The sequence below is a fragment of the Thunnus thynnus genome, chromosome 2, assembly GCF_963924715.1.
Source record: "Thunnus thynnus chromosome 2, fThuThy2.1, whole genome shotgun sequence".
Lineage (NCBI taxonomy): Eukaryota > Metazoa > Chordata > Actinopteri > Scombriformes > Scombridae > Thunnus > Thunnus thynnus.
In genome coordinates this window covers 33,009,322-33,029,903 of record NC_089518.1, presented here as the reverse complement: position 1 = coordinate 33,029,903, position 20,582 = coordinate 33,009,322, and the positions used below count along the sequence as shown (strand labels likewise).

The following is a 20,582-nucleotide window of genomic DNA, read 5'->3' as shown; positions in this document are numbered from 1 at the left end:
TGTGTATCTGCTGCTCTGTACACGTGCAGAGAACATAACTGACTCCCAAATTACAGTTTTCAGCTCATCCACCCACTCTATCGCTTTGGAGGATTCTTCCCTCTCTCCTCTACCAACCTTAACAAGCATTTTCTCTTCATCCAACATTCATAACGCTCTTTGTTCCTCTTTGTCCAACGTTTTTACACTTCATCCATCTCTATCTACCCTTATGTCACAGTCTTTTCTCTTTATCCCCCCCGACTCCCCTTCCTCTCTCCCCTTTCTCTCTTTTCTCTCATGTATTCCATGTTCTTCTCTGCCCTCCACCTCCTCCTCCTCCTCCTCTTCCAGGAACCTCAGACAACCGTCATCCATAATCCGGTGGACAGGACTAAGGTATACATTATTCCCCAGTCCTGACCTGCTCTTTATCCTTCTTTGTCATTCTCCTCCTCTTCCTCATCTTCTCCTGCTGTTTGATCCTTCTTTTCATCATGCATTTGTGTGAGCACGCCATGACGTCGGTTCACTAATGTGTGTCTGTGTGTTTCTAGAGATTAAACCCCTCAAATAAATGTCTTAACATGATGAAGGAAGCAGGGGAAGGATTCTTACATTGTTATCCTGCGCCCCATCGAGCAATGAACTCATTATGCCACCTCGGGGACCCCCGACACACACACAGTCCACTCGATTATAAATGAACAGCTGTATACAATGAGGGAATTAAAGCAACTAAAACTGTGTGTGTTTATTTCTATTAAAGAATGACCAGTGGTAATATCACCAGAATGATAAATCAACACAAAATAATCTACTGAACCAAGACTCAAGGGCTTTGATCTCATTTTACAGCCCAGCACATTAACAAAAATTACCAATACACACGACAAGAGACATTTTGCTTGTGTCCGTGTTCAGTAAAAGCTTCTTTATGTACTTTAGAGAGCTATATGCTAAAACTATTACAACACGTCCTGCATCTTCGTTGTTGTCTTTGATATTTTATCAGATCATGGAATTTAGATTCTAATGACAAGAAGCCCTGGTGTAGTTAAAGGATTACATTTTTAACATTTTGTTGTATAATTAATGTCATATAAATTTTCAGTCATATATTTCAACACCTGTCTCAATGCCTCATAAATGTAGTTTTGATGGTTCAACTAGTGTGTGTGTGTTTGGGTTGAGTTGTGCATGAACCTGCATGATTTTTGCAGGACCAAACATTTATTATGCATGTGTGTGTGTGTGTGTGTGTCTCACTATGTTTGCACAAGCTGTTTCTGCTGAGCGGTGACGCATAAAGCTAAAGGTGAACAGTAACATAAATTTGTTCTAAAGCAACATCCAGGATTTGCATCACGACAGAATGACCTTTGCGTTTGATTTTGGGGTCGGTCCTCAGAGTGAAGTTCATGGCGTCGAATAATCCAGAGAAAGGCCACACAGGAAGCCGCTTAAAGTGTCCGGGAAGAATACTGCTACGGTTTTTATTTTCACACCAGACTTACTTTAGAGCACTTTCACTTAGTTCAGTCCATCTGGACAGGTGAGAGCGATGAATGTTGTGAGCACTGTGAGCTTGTAATGTCAACTTTGAACAAGAAATGAACCAAAATGTGGCATTTTATGGGTATAAGGAAACAAATGTCAACATATGTCTGTCATGCATAGATGTTCTGCTTCCTAGAGTCGAGATTGCAGTGAAATGCCTCAATATATGGACTGAAAAATGAATTTAGCATAAACACCAGAGAGGATTAATTATACAAAAGTGCACAAACAAGTGTGTCATATTTATATAGGTAATGTCTTACAAGCTCTAGTTCACCTGCGATGTGGCAAGATGAAACAAAACTATGATTCAAACCAAAGAAAACAAACTGTAGGTGTCATCACACTTAATAATGATATTTCTTTTATTTGAGGCCAAAACTCTCACATACACACACTCTCTCCTCAGGTCACCAGCTGCTCTTTAGAAGGCAATGAAACACAATTTAGTGCTTGCGATGCCGCTCGTGCACGCGTGTACTTCTAATGAGGTCACAGAGTCTCTCAACTCTCCTCAACATGCAGGGGGAATTTAGACCCATTTAATCTACTAATTGGAAATCAGAAGCTAACTCCTCCTCTGGCGAAAGCCTGTAAAGAGAAAAGCAGCCCGAGCCAGGCAGACAGACAGGTAGATGGATAGATTGCGCGATCTGAGGCCCAGCTCAGGATGACAATAATTGCCCTATGAGAATCCATTCTGCCTGCTTCCATAGCTGAAATAGATGGATGGGGCACATCCCATTGGGTTTATGTCAGTTTCAGCGAGACACAAGAGCAGCCTGTGGAGGAAAGACGTCACTCGTCCACATGGTGTGATGCATACACACGTACGCGCTGAGGATGAAGCAGCTTTGCCTGGAGTACGAAAAGAGAGAAGAGTTTTTTAGGCCAAGGGTAAAAAAGTCAAATGACTGTTGACAAGGTGACTTATTGGGCTTTGTAGGCTGATTGATTGGGTGGCATGGTTTGATGGTTGTGACTAACAGTTTAACATCACTATAGAGTTCTGATTTTGGTCCTGTTTGCCATCTGGTTTTGAATTGAATCCACATAAACTGATGTATTTGGTGTTTTTTCTAATCATATCTGGTTTTGTGAAGATGTGACATGGTAACATAGCAATATACTCCCTGCTGGCCCGTGTTCTGACCGTGTAAAACAAGCCCCTTTACCCCTCGTGTGATGTGCGTGTGATCACGTGTCTTCATCGCAAATACGTGCGCTGTTATACTCAAAACCGGACTGACTGTCGTTCTCTGATCTCCAGGAATCATCGGACAGCAGCAACACCACCGTGGAGGATGAGGACGTGAAAGGTAAGTACAAAATATAATTCATAATAAATTCAGAGGCTCAAAAAAAGTCAAGTTCTGAACTGTTTGCGGCAAACGACAGGCCAGAATACTTCTGGGATCTTGACCGATTTTGAATCATCACTTGACATTTCTACTGTATTGATGTAACTGTTTTTTTTCCAAGTGAACAACCTGTGGAACAGCAGAAACTCCACCATTGGGTGCCTTTGATTAATATAGATGTTACATGAGGCAAAGAAACAAAAGAATGAGTGCATGACAACTGGCAGATAGCGCTCAACCAGTAGGCAGAGGAGTTTTGGCTGTTTGCTTTCCACTTGGGCTTGTTAAGTTTGGTGGGTTGTGACAAGCTCTGCTATCACCCCTCAGTTACACACTGGGAAATGGATTCTGAAATCCTCCTTGCAATGAAAGCTGTTCATTGTCTGTTACTGACAGAATTATTTTACACAAATGAGTTTGTCTTTATGAAATTGGAAACCTTTTGCTTTTTCATTTGAACGCTCAGCAATTACAGTTTCTAACGTAAGTAATGTTATGACAGTCCAGATAGCCTATGAAAAGTCCTATTAGAGTGCTTAAAGCTCCGATAACTGGCGCTCTGCTTTGCATGAGCTTCTTGTTTATTATCACAAGCGTCAGGGTGGGAATGCATTTTGATGCCACATGTTGAAAACCTTTCTTGTGCTACTAGTTTTGTCCTCATAGAGTAGGCATTTGTGTCATTGTGATTCTTAAAATGTTAAGTGAATGGGGAACGTTATTTTGAAAAATAAGAGAAACGCATGTGTTATATGTGGTATGGATGGTGTAAATGTGACTCTAATTTAGTCACTTGGCAGTCACCCGGCTGGTAGCTGACCTCTTACTGACCCCTCATGGAGCTTTGCTGTATTGCTTCCTTCAGCTGTTTTCTCAGAAAGAGTAAAGAAATGTTGTGTGTGTGTGTGTGTGTGTGTGTGTGTGTGTGTGTGTGTGTGTGTGTGTGTGTGTGTGTGTGTCTGGGGGTGATTTGTGGGGATGCTGTGAAATGAAAGAGGCCATGTAATGCTGTTGTGGTTTGACATTCTTAACAGTGTTGGCATTTAGTTGAAATCTTAATGCTGAGAAATACACACCTCCAAAATACCAACACGCCTGTGTGGGGTGTCAGCTTGCAGCTTGTGTTGTCTGTGTGTGTCTGTGTGTGTGTGTGTGTGTGTGTGTGTGTGTATTTGTTGCTTGCGGTAAGAATTGTGAAATAACTGTCTTTGTGGTACATATCACACATATCGTGTGAATGAATTTATATTTGTGTGATGTGTGTTTGTGCATGCATGGGTTCCTCCTCTGCGTATCTATGCCAACATGCGCACACACCCCTGTTCTCCACATCCGAGCTGAGCACAATGCGTCTAAATCGGGTCATGAACGTATCATTTCGGTGCCAAGCGTACAGAACAGAATGTGCACTTGCATCTCCTCCTCTTTCTTATGGAGGCTTTGCAGCTATGTCACAAATTCCTTAGCAACCATGGCTAATGCCATCATGTAGGTCTGTAAGGAAATTACCAGTGGTGGAAAGAGTATTACAATATTCAGGTAGAAGTACTCTTACTTTACTGGTATCATGCTTATTGTGTGAAAATATGCTTTTTTACGTGAGGAAAAACTAAAAAAGGTGGACTATTTCAGTAAAAATGTGACAAATTAAAAATCTTTAGAAAAAGTCAAGTACAAAAGTCAAATCTACTCGATTACAGTATCAGGGATGAATGTATTTAATTCCCTTCAGTGTGCTCCTGTAGTGGCGAGACACAAAACATAATGAAAAGGCAAGAAAAAGAGATACCTGGGGGGAAAAAAATGGTGTTAGTATCAGACATTAAATTAAATGTAGCAGGGAAAAGTGTACAGCATGATGAGCTATGTTTGTTTAGACGTATCTTTAGCACCAGTCTCTTGGGCCCTAGCCTTTATTCGAAAGCACTAAAGAAGCAGTTTGGCCTTTGGTCCTAAATAACTTGGCAGCAAGCAAATAAAGCAAAGTAACACTTCCAACGGCTCATTCAACACGTAATGCAAAGGAGATGTTGTCATGTCACCCCCTGACATTTGCATCCACAAGTGGCAGTCGACTTTTTATTACTTATATAATGGTTGGATGCTTTTTTTCAACCTCAAGTTCAAATCTACATTTTTTCACTTTTTCAAGGGATATGGAGCCTTGTCATTGACATTACTGCAACACCATCCTGAAGTCATTCATTAGAGTAACAAGGACTTGGTGCAACTAATGTCTATTTGTATATTAATACGGTGCCTTGACTCATAAATTGTCATCCAATCCCTCATTTCAAATCAATTATTAAAATTCCCTTTGATGGAAGTAGTGCAGTGCAAAGGAGCCTTACATCACCTGAAAGACCTTTATCCCCCAGGATCTACTGTACTGTACTGTACTTTCCCCGTATACCCAGTGAAAGGTATCCTCCCCCTACCCTTCCTCTCCTCTTCTCCCCCCCATTTCCCTCCCTTCCAACATCCCAAATTGGAGTCCCCCCACCACCCCACCCCACTGGCAGGAGTGGAGAGGGCAAGGGCACCTTGGGAGGGGAGGTCGGGGGGCTAAAGGGGGAGGTGTAAATTTAGCCCCGGTGGCAGGAAACGGAGACGGAGTTCCCAGAGAGAAGTTAAAAGCACACCGCTCTACTAGCGCCACCCTAGGATAGCGTTAGTCTCGTGCAGCACTTTTTAAGGCTCCTAAGATACGAACCGACAGATAAGCACCGTCAGCACCACAGAGAAACTACAAGAGCCAGGTGAGTGCGGGAGGAAGGGGACTCCCGTTGGTTGGAATAGTGTGTTTCATGTTGGCCTTTCGTAGGATCTTGTCAGGTCAGTGAGTGCTCGACAGCTGGTTTGTAACCCAATGCCTGCGCTGGCTTTTGTAACATCTGAACACATATCTGTTCTATTACTCTCAATACTTTTATAGTAGATAATATGTTACAAGTTTCAGAGAGCTGCTTGTCGTCAGTCATTAATCTTCAGTTTTGTCGTGTAGGTGATCACTTTTTTTTACAGCACTTACAATTTAAAGGAGTACTTGCTGTTAAACTGCTAATCCTGAAGTTGTGTTTTGTGACTTGTGTTTGAATTGAGCACTAATTACTGGGATGTTTTTTCGCTGCACTTCCGAGACAGTGCCTGTCAATCAAACTCCGCAGGCCGTACTGTGATGTCTGTTTTTTCTGTGGATTTCCTGTTGATCATGTGTTTTCTGTAGTTTACCGCTCTGCTTTGAAGGAAAATAGACATTTGTCGATGAAAATGTGAAGTATTGTTTAAAGTGTCGGTCTGTGAATTGTATTTAATTACGTTAGAGAGGGTGCAGTCGTACATCTCGTTATGTGGCAGAAAACTCCTTTAAGCCATCTGGTTTTTTTTTTTCCTGCAGAGACGTTTCCTTTCCCTCTATCTGTCAATGAGCGTTCATGTGTCGCGTTTCCTTCTGTGCCGGTTAAAACAGACAAGTAGTAATGAGTAGCATCCAACTCTCTCTCCCATTATCATGACCATCACCATTGTCATCATCCATCCTCTGCTCACTGCCAAGACTTCAATTAAAGTCTCAATAAAAAACCTCACATGCAGCAGCAACCACGGTACTAAATCCTGCCGGAATGGAGTAATTAACTTGGATAACGAGGAAAATGTTTCTTTTTCAATGAGATCTGGTGACAGAGGACTGTCAGTGAAAAGTAGCTGTAATTTCTCCGAGCGGGAAAAGGTTGACCGGGTTCATCATCTCGTATTTATTTGCCCCCGCCCCGTCGCCTCACGCTCACTTTGCCCTTCATTCATTCTTCACTGTGACGTTTCTGATGTCTTTTTGTGATCAGATTGTACGGCTGGCTGTTATCTCTGCATATATATATGTTACAGTATGTTTGGTCTCATTCTGTGTTTGTGTGTGTGCACGTTATCAGGGAAGAGCTTAGACAACAGCTCGTTTAAGGCCCAGTCCAGTACGAGCTCCCAGCCTGATAGCTCTCAGGGCTCCGCAGCTGCCGTGCACTGTAAGTCAGCATGGCCCTCCAATACACACACACACACACACACACTCCACTAGTGATTTACCTTTACTAAATCCTCCCTTGTGTGTTTTACATTTATAGTCCCTGCATGGTTTAAAAGCACATATCTGCTGCCATTTAGCACCACAAAAAATCCTGAATGTGCCCAGATTTGTATTGTCCATCATTTCTCCAGTGGAGTCTTCTTAGTCAGTCTACATTTTATTAAATAATCTAATAACATTACATATGCCATAATGAAAAGCACTGAGATGCTTTGTAGTATTTCTACTCATCTACTATCCCATCCTCCCCCTTGTTCCACCCACGCCACATGCATTTTTGAACAACTCGCTGTCTCCCTCTCTTGGGCATAAACGGAAGTAGCAACACAGTTTTTCACCATAACAAACTGTCTCAACATTATCTGACATTTCTGAGCATAATTTGTGCCTTTGATGTTCCTGTCACTGTCCTTTTCTGAGTCTGACATTGTCTTGGAGAGCTCTAATGATACGTCTAATCCCAAAGTGTGATTTCATTACTGGCCTGCTTGTCTTAGCGCTCTCCAAGACAATTTTTGTTCATCCAAATGGCCACACTAGTGTGGTCAACCTTTCATGCAAGTGCATTGTCTCCCATTGTTCCCTCCCTCCCTCCTGAACTCAGCTGCCGCAAAGTTCGCTGACCTGCTGGGCTCAGTGCGTAGGGCCTCAGTGCCCACACCTGACGGGGAAGGGAGATCCGGCACTCCACCTCCAGCAGCCCTCTCCGCCCCCTCCCCTCCACACACCCCCATGCAGAGTAAGTAGAGACGAGCAAGGACAGGCAGCGTAAAGTAGAAGAGAATAAAGTGTCCCCGAGAGAGAGAGAGAGAGAGAGAGAGAAAAAAAAAACATCTCCCCTTGTTCTGTCCATGCAGCGAGATGATGCATGAAAAGATGGACTGATTCTGTCATTTTAGGAAAGGAAGGAAAAGGAGAAAAACATTTTAGTTCTTAGCTCTGTCACTCTTATTTTAAATAGTGAAAGGTTTCTGGATTGTACATGTGTTTCTACATATTTAGAAATCCCTTCAAGTTTTTATGCTTAAAGGTTAACTGAATCTTCTTAAGTCAGGGAGGAATGGCACTAAAGAGATATGAAAATGTGTTAAACAACCTCTAGCTACAGAATCAAAATATGTTGTTCTATTAAAGGACGAGGCTGCCAATGTTAATGTTATGACAAAAAATTCAATGAAAGAGCAAAACCAACAATGAATTGATGCTATTAGTTAGAATCGTCTGTGTAGCCAAAGCCCGATGATGATTATTCCTCTGTGCCATCGCGTCAGTCCCACATACACCTGCCTGTTGCTGTAAATGTGTATTAATGCTGAAAAGAGTCCCCGACTAATTAACTTTTTACTGCTCTTTAAGTAATGTTTGTTAACAACAACAGTGCCCAGCTGATTTAGGAAATGCCTGAATCTTTATTAATGATAGTTCAAGTTAAATAAGTTTTACTCAATTTCCTCCAAAACCCTCAGACAGAACTAAAACTCTTTGACCTCTGAATCTTTCTCAGTTTCCTTTAGCTTTATTGTGCCATGTGTAATACAAAGGCAGCTTAATTGCACTTATTGATGTACAGCAGATGAAACCATCTTTTGTGGAAAAAGTGTGATAAACGGCAATACCGCAGACGCTGTATTTGCAGATATCACGACCACTAAAATGCAAAATCGCTGGAGGGATTTCCTCATAGCTTTAGTCTTTCTTTGTTTCCAACTCTTCACTGTTTCTAATCTGCTCTTCTGCATTCCACCTCCATCACCATCACCATCACCATCACCCTCCCACCCATCCACTCATCCATCCCGCTCGGTCGGCGCTCAGTGTCTCGGCTCACAGACCTGGTAAGCAGCGTTCGCAGGGTGTCGGCGGCCGCTGCGCCCGAGGCCGACGCTGCACCGGTACCTAGCGCCAGGCCCGCGCCTCAGCCTGCACACACCACCTCCCCACCTCCCCCTCACCCCTCCTCCAGCCTTTCCCTGTCTTCTTCCCAGAGTGAGTACCGAGCATTACCCGACCCTACGCATGGTAGCCAATCGAGGAGACATTTCAGGATGTCAGTGCAGGCCTGTGTGCGTGAGCATAGTCGTTTAACACTTTTAACCTCTACTTCAGGTAAACAGGGGTACGTAGAGTAAAGTACATTGTGTTTAAACTGCTCTTTTGACCGCTGAGTTGGAAGGTGAACTATCTGGATGTGTGTGCTTTTTGTTTCTGAGCCTTATTAACCTCCTCTGTGCTCTGCCGCAGAGAAGCACCGCTGACTGCACAGAGATTTATGCATCGTTTGGTTGCTAGTTGTGATGTCTTTAAATACGGATGTGACATTGCTTGCAGTGATAGACAGAGATTGCCGTGTGTGTGCTCATGTTACAGTGTGCCTGACAGTTGTTGATCAAGATCACATGACGAGCGAGGTCTCTATTGTGTATGTGTGGAGACGATTGAAATGTATTCCCACCGAAACTAAAGTAAAATACTTTGCCTTTCCGGTTTCACAGATGTCTTTACACAGAATCCATTTTTTCAGAATTTTGTTTCATGCTTGGCACAATTAGAGTAATTTCATGATTAAGCTTATTTTTCAAGCTCATTATATAAACGACAAGAGAACTGGAAACATGTATGTATGTCGGGGTCCTAATTGCCTTTGCCTGAGCATCTGTGTTGTGTTAATGCATTAAAATGATCGTTCCAGCTCTCGGGATTACCTTTGATGAACTCTGTTCCTTCTGTCCTCCGCAGCACGCAAACAAGAAATTATCAAGATCACTGAGCAGCTGATAGAAGCAATCAACAACGGAGACTTTGAGGCATACGCGTGAGTCATTGCGTTATTTCGTGCGTGGTTTGTGTTCCGATGCATAGTTAAAATCTTAACGTTTGGCTTCATTAACGTCACCCTCTCTTTCCTCCTCAGTAAGATCTGCGATCCTGGATTGACCTCCTTTGAGCCGGAGGCGCTCGGCAACCTGGTGGAGGGAATGGATTTCCACAGATTCTACTTTGAGAACCGTAAGATTGATAGATTTGATGCTATTTGCTTTCATTTTTAAAATTCACTCCTCAGGTCATACTACTTTTTTTAATTTCCTGATCATGTTTCTTTTAGTTTTATCTTGTTTATCTTTAGTTGTAGTGTAAATATACACATCTGGTTAGTCAAAATCACAAAGTGCGGCTCATTTAGCTGCTGTACAAATAAAATAGATCACAAGGAAACTAAAGCTCCATCCCAAGAAAGCTGAACTTCTCCTATCATTGCCTCTGCCGTCTTTTCAGTTTTGGCCAAGAACAGCAAGCCCATCCACACCACCATCCTGAACCCACACGTCCACCTGATCGGCGAGGACGCAGCCTGCATCGCTTACATCCGCCTGACTCAGTATGTTGACGGCCAGGGTCGGCCGCGGTCCAGCCAGTCAGAGGAAACTCGCGTCTGGCATCGCAGAGACACCAAGTGGCAGAACATCCACTTCCACTGCTCAGGCGCACCAGCTGCGCCACTCCAGTGAGGTACGGACAACAGCGCTGGGACAACTGGGAGACACTTACAGAAGAAGAGCAGTGTTCCTTTCAGAGTTCATACTATTTTGCTTTTTTTTTTTTAAATTGTAACTTTGGGGAGTATCTGCTGCTGTTTTACTTGAGCTTGACGTGTATATTTGTAGGCAGAAAATTACTTTCTGTGACCAAATTAATACAAAAAAGAAGACGAAGGATTTAAGTGACTGAAAAAACAGCTAGAAAAGTTGGTTGTAAATGTCACTTTCATCATAAATTTAGTATTGAGCACATTGGCAGTACTGTGATTGGTTCTTTTGGCTGCTCACACCATCTTAAGGTATGTGTTTATTCAAATGCTGAGCAGACTTTAGATGCACTGAGAGAAAGCAAAAATAAAATGTGTCTTTCCTTCCACCTCTGTTATGCTAATAGTATGAAGAAGGTGCAGCAACTCGGCTTGAAGCTGAGGTAGTCCCAACCAATAAATCATTCAAGTTACATGAATTTATTTCTGCTTTTAGTTAAAAACACTTACTGTGGTGGTTTTGTCAACTGCATTTGTATTTTTTGGCTTTTTGGTGGAGGAGGCATGTAAAAAACAGTAGAAGGCAGCAATAAGCTGATTCTGGAGCTTCACTGTCTTGTATTTCCAAATGTGGCATTCTCGTCGTTGCTTGTTTAAATTTAATACGGTCATCAAAACAGGTGGGCTCAACTTCAATATTTGAAAATGTGTCTTTTTGAGTATCAAAAACTTGAAAAGTTGCTGAGAAAATGTTGAAGTTTCCTCCTCTTCAAAGAGCTGTAGGAAAAATATGCTATCCTCAAACCACCGTTGCAGCGTAATCTCTGTCTCCTCTGTCTATTTGTAGGCTCAGTATTTTTCAAACACTCAGTGTTTCACCAAAATATGACAAAATACTTCCATGTGTCGCCATGACACCATTGTGTCAAAGCTTTGGAACATACTGCTACTTTTTAAGCTTTTTTTTGCTTTGCATCGCGTATCATTTGAAGCGCACTTTGTGATGTTAAATTTAAAGAGTGTGCAGCACTGATCTCACAATTTCATCGTCATACATTTAATTAATTTGACTTTTTTTGTTTGTTTGTTTGTTTGTTTTCCCTCTCAGGGTTGAATGCCATAGCTTTGTCTGTCAGGAGTGCTCTGCTGGAGAGAGAGAGGAAGAAGAGGAGGAGGAGGAGGAAGGGATGAAAGAACAAATCCAGTGTCAGTTTGGGGGACACTTCAACAACAAACCCTCCCTCACTGGGCACCCGGCCTCAACCCCCAGCATGCATCGCTTCTTTTACTACTACTACTGCCCCCCTCTGTCTGTCACCTGCCCTACAACACCTACCGACAACCGTCAAACAACAGCAACAACCGCACATCCAACGGCTCCTTCACCCCTACCCCACCCCACCCCCTCCGCCCCCGACTTCCTCTTCTTCCCTTTGGCACACTGGGTGATTGGCAGGAGTGTGGGGGGGGGCGGGGGGGTTGTTTTCAGCACTCGGTGTGATTCCTTCTTCCTGTGGTCTCTTCCCCATCCCCACAATTTTTTGTGACGCCAACCCTCTTGTCCTCCTGTGAATCCACACTTGTGTGACATAAACACTGCACTGGAAATACAGTATGTAAAGTTTTAAGTAAAATCTATTATCATTACTATATTAATATTATTATTATTATTATTATTACACATTTTCAATTGTATATGTAATTTGTATAATTCTAAATTCTTGATGCCAGTGGTTTCCAGAGTTGAAGGAAATCTTTTTTTTTGTTTGTTTGTTTGTTTGTTAGTTTTTCTCTATCTTTTTAAGGAAGCATGTTTTTTTTCCCCCATATTTACAGTGGCTGTTTTTTATTGTGGCTATTAAGTGGAAAATGATATTGGCAGTTTTTGTAATTTGCTTCACTGTATGTTAGCTATAATACTGCGCCTAAACTCATGGTCAACATGTTTTTGTTTGTTTGTTTGTTTGTTTTGGGATTTTTTTTTTTTTCTCCCCCTTTTGTCTGTCTTTTTTTTTTTTTTTTTTTGAAGGGGTGTGTGAATAGTGTGCGCTAGTCCAAACACAATGGCTCTGTTGTTTTTCCCTTGTTGCAACATGAACAGCCGGAGAAGGAGTCAGCTAAGCCCTGTGTCCTCCTGCGTCAACATTTTAAACGTACAACAAAACAAACAACATGCAATAGGAGTTTTATCACGAATTTATTTTTGCCCATCTTCACGTATTTCCCCTGCACTCCAGCACCCTGAACGGTGAGGTCAAAAAAAACACAGCAGCATCGCACATATGAAGAAGAAAAACATATCGCTTCTTAGTGTTGGCTTATTATAACAGAATACTTAATGTTGGAGTAACTTTTTTCTGTTAATACAACATATACTGACTTATATTTTTAACTAGAAACTTCCTATTATATCCCCTTATCCCATTTTGACAAAATAAGTTGGTATGTTGTAAAGAATTATTCATATGTTCTGTGTAACATATGTGACATAACAAGAAAAAGTTCCAGTCAAAGCCTAAAGAGGAGTAGAGAGTAGCCGATACTGGAGAAACTGACAGTAATACGTTTTAAGGAGTTAATACATTTTTAAGCTCACACTATTGTACATAAAAGTATACACTGAGAACAATTTTTAAACACCTCTTAAATGAGGTGGAGGAGCATGAAAGGCCTGCATGGATACAAATCCCAGTCCTGGATTTAAGTATATTAAGGGTTATTTGAAGTCCTGGTCTGATGTTAAACCAAAGAAACCTCAACAGGTTTAACTGGGCACTGAAAAATGAAAGATCAAAATATTGTTTTACTGTAAATTCTTGCTATGATTAAATTATTAGGTATGTCATAATAACAAGTGAAGTAAGTCATACTGTAACATCAAAGTATCTCGTTACAGATTTTTATAACGAAACTGAGCTCAGCTTTTTAGTAGCAGCCCTCACTTTCCTTTGACACCACACTTTTACCTTCAGTAAAGATTTCTCAGAAATCTAATAATAATAATAATAATAAACTTTATTTGTATAGCACCTTTCATATAAGAAATACAGCACAAAGTTCTTTACAATAAAGAAATTACACGCTCCAAGTGCATCACATGAAAAAAGACATAAAATGAACATGAAAACATGCTAAAAAAAAAACATTAACGTAACATAAGATGGAAAGTAAAACCCACTTAATAATAATAATAATAAAAATAAGATAAAATTAAGTAAAAATAGAATACATAAAATGCATAACATAAGATGGATGCATAACAAGAAGCACAGCAGTGCATAAGTGCAAAGCATAAGTGTGAATCACGCCTACATCAGGAAAGTCGTAGCTAGTTAAAGGCTAAAGTGAAGAGATAAGTTTTTTAGCTTTCTTTTAAAAACGCTTAGCGAGCCGGCTTCCCTGATATCTATTGGTAATGTGTTCCATGGTTTTGGGGTGTTTTTGACAAAGGCTCCATCCCTGATTTTCTTTCGGCTGTTGCTGGAAACGTCCGATAACCTCCAGCAGCAGATGATCACAGTGTTCTTGAGGGCAAATAGTTTACAAGGTAGTTAGCAAAACTGGACTGATGTGCTCTCTCCTCTTGGTTCTGGTTAATAGCTGAGCTGTAGAGTTTTGAATGAGCTGAAGTCTCTCAGTGGCCTTTTTTTTTTCAGGAGGCCAGTAAAAAAGTGCATTACAGTAATCAAGTCGGTTTGAAATGAAGGCATGAATCAGTTTTTCAGCATCTTTTTGACATATAAATGGTTGTACTTTAGCTATTATGTTTCTAAGGTGGAAAAATGAAGTTTTCATCACCTTGTTAGATCTGAATTTAAGCTAACACCAAGACTTGGAGCTTGTAAACCTTAGTGAGCAGTAGTTCAGCTTTGGCCCCTGTTTCCACTGGGAGCCTGTGTATTGGGCTAGCGGTGCTAAAAAGGTATTCGGGGGGGCACTGTTGGTGGCTCCTGCTGTTGCTAGGCGACAGCTGAGTATCCGCTTGAAGCTCAGTGCCGTTTTTTTCCTAAAAATTGAGACATTTTTAAAACTCTCTAAAATCTCGCTCGGTGGTGTCTGGAACACAACAGCAGGTCCTATTCTCACAAAAAAAAAAGAAGTCTGTTAAGAAAGGATCCCTGTGGATGCTTGACCTTTCTAACTTCCAAAGCCATAGCGCAGAAAGCTGGTGCTACTGCCCGTTTGTCTATACGAAGATACATACAGATAACTAACACTTAACACCCACGTCGGTGATGGAGAATAAAAGGTGTGTGTGCTTGAAGCTTCTATGAGTGGGAGGATTTTTCCGCTGTACCATGAGTTCATAAATATCCGCAGGGTTTGCGTAGGGCACCTCTGTTCTGTGGTTTTGGTTCCTCATTTCAGGGCGGCCTTTTGCCACAGGGTGTAATATTAGTGTGCTTGTGTGTGCTTGTGTGTGTGTGTCTGCAAGCATGTACAATACATATGTTGGCCTGAGTGTGTGAGGTGTGTGCAGAAGGCTTTTTTTTTCAGAGGAAATATCAGTCCCCTGCCTTCAGCCCTTTCTTATGATTTAATCCAATTTTTTTTTTCATGTATCATGTTTTTCACATTTTTATTCTAATGCTCTTTGATTTGTGTTACAGTCAAGTGTTATCAGCTTTTTTTTTGTGATATGAAGTGCTTGTGCCAGGGGAAGCAGGATTGAGTGGATGGACTTTGCAGCACTGAAAACTGATTTTGTGGGGGGGGGGGGGGGGTCAGCTCCTCTGTACTTTGCTCGTCCACCATTGGCTGCCTTCGCTTTTCGTCTCGCCCCTATTGGTCAGACCAAGATATTAAGAGACCAGGCAGTCAGTGTGGTGAATAGTCCTCAGGTTTCTATTTATTTTGATTATTTATTTATTTATTTTAGTGAATATTTTTATTGTGCTTTTTTTTTCTTTCTTTTCTTTCTGTTTTTGTTCTCCTATTGTACAGCTCATGCACTTGTGCAAGTACTGTCTGTCGTTGTTCAAAGGGACACTGCTCCATGTAAAAACGTGACTGTTTTTAAAGGGATAGTACACCCAATTTGCATCCTGCATGTGTTTGTTTTGTAACGACCAACATGGTGTGAAGTACTTTTGCTTTTTGTGCCGTTTTTCTTCTGTAACTTTAGATTTACGCTGATTTTAGCATTGTTTTTGCAGTTTTATGGTGTCCATTTTTTTTCCCCTCTCTTTAGGTTCAGCACCACTTTGCCAGAGTGATACATCTATCACTTTAAAACTCATATAATACAGGATTGTATTTTGTGTGAACTATCCCTCCAAAAGGTGATGAAGCTCTTCAAAAAAAAAGTGTTTTTTCAAGATGAACCACTGAGTCCTTGTATTGTTGTCATGTCTCCAGTCATGATATCCATGCCTAATTGACCCTGTTCTGATACTAAAAGGTCAAAGGTTACCTGAAGGCGTTCATGTGTGATCATGCTAACCAACATGAGTCCCACTCCCCTCCAAAAAAAAGAAGAAATAGCAGCATGTAGAGTACAAATGTGTTGTTCTTCGGTTCTTCTTAGTGTGTTTACTAGCCTTGAAAACCAGTATAATAAGACTCACATATTTAACATGAAGGAGTACACAGTATTACACAACTGCCACTAACTAGCAGCATAGCTGGCATTTCCTTTGCATGACAGTCAGCAGGACACTTGTTTTTTTTTTTGGTGTTTTTTCCTTTTTATTTGGTTTCTCATTTTCTACTGAATGCTGGTATACTCCACCTTTCTCTTTCTATTTTCTCAGCTTTTTAAGTGCATATAACTATTTTTGTCTCAAGATGATATAATGAAGATGACTATGATGATCAGGATGATTATATTGATGACTGTGGCACTAAGGATGACTATGAGGATGATGATGATGATTATTTCGCATGCTTTTCTACGGGGCTCTGTGTTGTCAGTGCCTTTTGAACATAGCTGAGAGAATACGAGGAGCACTTGTTGACCATCAGCACTGAGAGTGAGCGGTTCTTCACTCAGCCTGCATGTCGCTTTGAGGAACAGCACTCGAGACAAACTGACAGATTAGAGGCAGTTCAGAGAGTGAATGAGCTCCAGCAGGGGGCGCAGTCACACAAAGTAAAGCACAAACAGGACACAGATGGACGGCAGGTTGATGCTTCTAATGTAGCTGCACAATAAGTCGACTTTAGTGTCAAATCTAACAGACAATCCAGTCAGAGACAACAGCAGTTTATCACTGTAGAATAAGAACCAGCTTCCATTATAATTATTGATCAGGGCTGCACAATTATGACTAAATTGATCATCCTGATTACAGATTGAGATCATGATCATGATGTTGCTGCATAATTATTTTCCTCAGTGATTTGGGAACAAAATGATTCTCCTTCATTCATCTTATATCAGCATCTTAACTGTTTGCAGCCACACTCTTAATAAAATGAAATGCACCAACACCACTAATAAATCATTATTCTATATGAATGATCAGAGCTGAGTCATGATTGAAAATGATTAATTGTGCAGCCCTACATATAAACTAATGTCTGTCCTCCTCTAGTCTCTTGAGGTCAGTGAGCTCTGCTGCCTTCCTGTCAGCTGTTTAGTCAGATGAAGCTTTACTGAGATAAACTGGAGCCTCTGTGTTCACTCTGAACCTCTGCTATCTTCTTTCTCCAGCCAGTGACTAAGTTGGACTGACAACACTGAGTTGGCTTCTCCTCGTAGGGTGTCTTTCACTCTTTTTTCCCTGGTCCCTCTGTTTCCAACCTTCTTCAATCATTTCTCTGCAGTTGGCTCTTTCTAGTTTCCCTTTGTCTCTTTTTGTCAGTTTGGGTTTCTTCTGTATAATAATATTAATCCTCTAGTTCTCTGATTCTTCAGATTATTGCTCTGTTCTCTTACGTGCTACACGTGTTTCTCTAACTTCAACAAAATGTGTTAAGGTGTTATCAATAAAATGACAATTTAAATAGAAACGTGAATGTCTTTCTGTGTTTACAGACACATAAAACTGCAACACAGCTTTGATTTTGATTTTTATTGACAGAAGTAACCCAGGAAATCATTTAACTCTTGTTTTGATCAGGACATTTGTTCACCTGATAGAAAACATATAACTTTTTGAATAAATCATAAATCAAAGACACAGTTAATCAGTGTAAATCCTGACATTCATTCAGCACAGACTCACATGTGCTGATGTGTTACACAAATGATGATTAACATAAACACACAGAAACAAACAGCAGCTCCAACTTTATAAATGTTCAAGAATTAAGAAATAAATGCTGAAACAGAAAGATGAAGGTGATCACTACTAACAACCTTTAAAATCCAGAGTTCAACATGAGGGTCAGGGCTTTGCAGTCAGTCTTCTGAATACATATTATTAGGAATGAAGATCAATCATTTTTGCTGTGATCTACATGATCTTTTTGAAGAAAGAAATGAAAAACTGTCTAACATTCATTTTAGCAAAATTTTCTCGTGTTAAAGTATCAAAAATCAGGAAGAGATTCAGTTTTTTCTTATGGATAAAACTGAATGAACATATGGAAAAGGTTTAACAATCAGTAGATACACATGGTAAATAAAGAAGAGGTGAATTATTACATCAGCATTCGCTGTTTGGCCCATTCTGCACAATCAACATGTTTTTTTTATTTTAAAAAGAAAACATAAAAAGTCTGAATGCATTTTGAGAAAGTTTAACTGACTTACTTTAAAAACTTGGATAATTACAATATCAAAAGTAAATGTTGAATTCTTGACTTTTACCTATAGAGAACTAACTACTATTGACAAAAATAAATTTGTAGATCTAATTATTCCATCAAATCCTAATATATCACATCTCACAAACCTTCCTGAACATCACAGAAATCTCAGTTTAACAGATTTTGATATCAGTGGTTTTAGCATCACCAGCCTCTCCCATACTGACATAAGGGAAGAGTTTCTCAGTGAAAGTGTCTCTGAGAGTGCAGATGTGAGTCATGTCTTCAGGGTTGTAGAAGGACACCTCCCCCCTGTCATAGTCCAACTGGACTCTGATCCTCTGGAGACTCTTCTTCACACTGACAGTCTCACCAAGACCATTAGTGTATTTTCCACTGTAATGCAGTAAACACCAGATTCCATATTCTGGTGAAGCAAATCGCTCTCCCTTCTTGTCAACTGACTCTTTAGCCAAACCCACATTCCATCCAGGATGGTCTCCCACCTCCACCTCCCAGATGTGTTTCCCTGAGCTGAAGCCCTCAGAGCCCAGAACAGTGGAATAATTAGTGCATCTCTCTGGATTATCAGGGAGCTGCTGGTTTGTGTCTCCAAATCTCACACTGGTCAGATCATCAGACAGATAGAGATAGGGGTTTGCAGTGTTTGGGTCCAGAATGACAGGACTGAAGTGGACCTTCTCCTTCATCTTCTCCCAGACTGTGAAGGACAGGTTGCCCAGGTGTTTGGCCACATCTATCAGCGCTCCTGAGACCAGCTGTGGATCTGACAGTGAGCACTGGTCTCTGGCTCTGGTCTGAGTGGGTTTATAACTGCTGAGGAATGGCACGTTGTGTTTCTGCAGGTCTTCTTCAACAGCAGAGATACTGTCTGACAGAGAGGAGATCTGCTCCTGAATACTCTTCATCTCTCTGCTGATAGTCTTCCCCTTCTGCTCCTCTTCCTCCCTCAGAGCTGCCAGTCTGGACTCCTCTTCCTCTTTCAGGAACTGGTGGAGCTTGTTGAACTCTGCTCTGATCTGCTTCTCTGTGGACAACAGCTGCTTCTTGGAGTGTTCAACCATTTCATTGTATGTTTTCTCCACTTCTTCGTATTTGTTCCTCTTGTCCTGCAGAGACTCTAAGTCAGATTTCAGCTGGTCCTTCAGGTCACTGACTGCTTGTTCTACAGGAACCACCTTGTGACTCTGGTGGAGAGAAAACTCACAGACAGGACACACAGCTCTCTGTTCATCCTCACAGAACCAATAAGGGACTTCTGGATGTTTATCACACACCACTTCCTCTTTCTCCTTTTCTTTCTCCGTCTCAGATGAACCATTATTCTGCCTCTTAGCAAAGGAGTCAGCCAGGTCTTTGAGAGAAAGGTTGATGGATGGATAATCCTTTGAGGATTTTCTTTTACAAATGGGACAGTTTTTGTTTTTAGCTTGTTCCCAGAATTTTTGCAGACAGCTTGAACAGAAGCTGTGGTTGCAGGTCAGAGACACGGGATCTCTGAAAGTCTCTGAACACACATGGCAACTCAAGTAACCTTCAAAGAGAGCAATTTTCTCAGCCATTTCCTCTGATTTCTAGATTTTCTTTAAGTTGCAGACTCACCAAATTACAGTCCCTTCAACTTTCTCTGTTCAATCCTCCGAGTGTGTGTTCTTCAGTAGAGATTTCACTCTGTAACGTAACGACGTCTGCGCTCTGTTCAACAATGTAAATCTTTCAGTTTCATTTACTTGTTATGGGTGGAGAGCTGATTGAAATGAAACTGCCATTTGATTGTGTCTCCACCAGATGTTGCTGTTTCTGTGTTATGGATGTTAAAGGAATACTCCACCAAAAACTGACTGTATATTTTAACAATGAAAGCATCTATTCTTGAAAAGTGGATGTGAAATAGTGCTGAAACAATTATAATTGACTGACAGAACATTCATTCACAACAACTTCATCAACCGATAAATAGTTTAAGCAGAGCCATTTATGAAAAGTTTAATCATTTTACAATATTCTATTATTTTAAATTTAACTTTATTAAACTTTACTCAACTTCTGTTCTGTCAGTTAGTACATTTACATGAAGACTAGAGCCTGTTATGAATTATCCTAATTTTAATCATGTTAAAGTTATGATATAACACAACTTGGTAATTAGTATCCATTTATGATTGATGAATATTTTCCAGGTTTCTGATCGTCTGTGCAGGAGTGTCTTTGACTCCTGAACATCCCAGACAGTCTCTGTCATTTCTATATTGACGTGCAGGTACCATCAGTAGTGATCCTGAAGTTAGAATTGTTGAAATTAGTAAAACAATTAAGATATTTTTTACAGTGAAATACCTCTGCATTAAGAAAATATTGTTAT

At 40.8% G+C, this 20,582-nt stretch overlaps 2 protein-coding genes across 27 annotated transcripts in view; one reads left to right on the top strand and one right to left on the bottom strand.

Moving 5' to 3' along the window:
• LOC137168294 (calcium/calmodulin-dependent protein kinase type II subunit beta-like) overlaps nt 1-14,583 on the top strand; it is an 81,262-nt gene extending 66,679 nt beyond the window's left edge. For 7 of the 26 annotated variants that reach the window (XM_067570999.1, XM_067570956.1, XM_067570982.1 and 4 more), the window contains 5 exons: nt 2,810-2,858; nt 9,718-9,793; nt 9,893-9,987; nt 10,255-10,488; nt 11,613-14,583. In XM_067570999.1, the coding sequence (XP_067427100.1) occupies nt 2,810-2,858; nt 9,718-9,793; nt 9,893-9,987; nt 10,255-10,487 (453 nt within the window). In that variant the 3' untranslated portion in view covers nt 10,488; nt 11,613-14,583. Of the gene's footprint in view, nt 1-333; nt 379-2,809; nt 2,859-6,829; nt 6,920-7,585; nt 7,721-8,796; nt 8,968-9,717; nt 9,794-9,892; nt 9,988-10,254; nt 10,489-11,612 lie in introns of all 26 variants that reach the window. The other 19 variants (XM_067571008.1, XM_067570871.1, XM_067570835.1 and 16 more) reach the window with 5 other exon arrangements.
• Nucleotides 14,584-16,163: 1,580 nt separating this feature from the next.
• Nucleotides 16,164-20,467, bottom strand: LOC137168444 (zinc-binding protein A33-like). The gene has a single exon (XM_067571030.1). The coding sequence runs from the start codon at nt 19,780-19,782 to the stop codon at nt 18,373-18,375; it is 1,410 nt and encodes a 469-aa protein (XP_067427131.1). The 5' UTR covers nt 19,783-20,467; the 3' UTR covers nt 16,164-18,372.
• Between the last annotated feature and the right edge of the window lie 115 nt (nt 20,468-20,582).

Coding starts and splice junctions, on each gene's coding strand:
- LOC137168444 (XM_067571030.1), bottom strand. CDS start 19,782: ATGGCTGAGAAAATTGCTCTCTTTGAAGGTTACTTGAGTTGCCATGTG.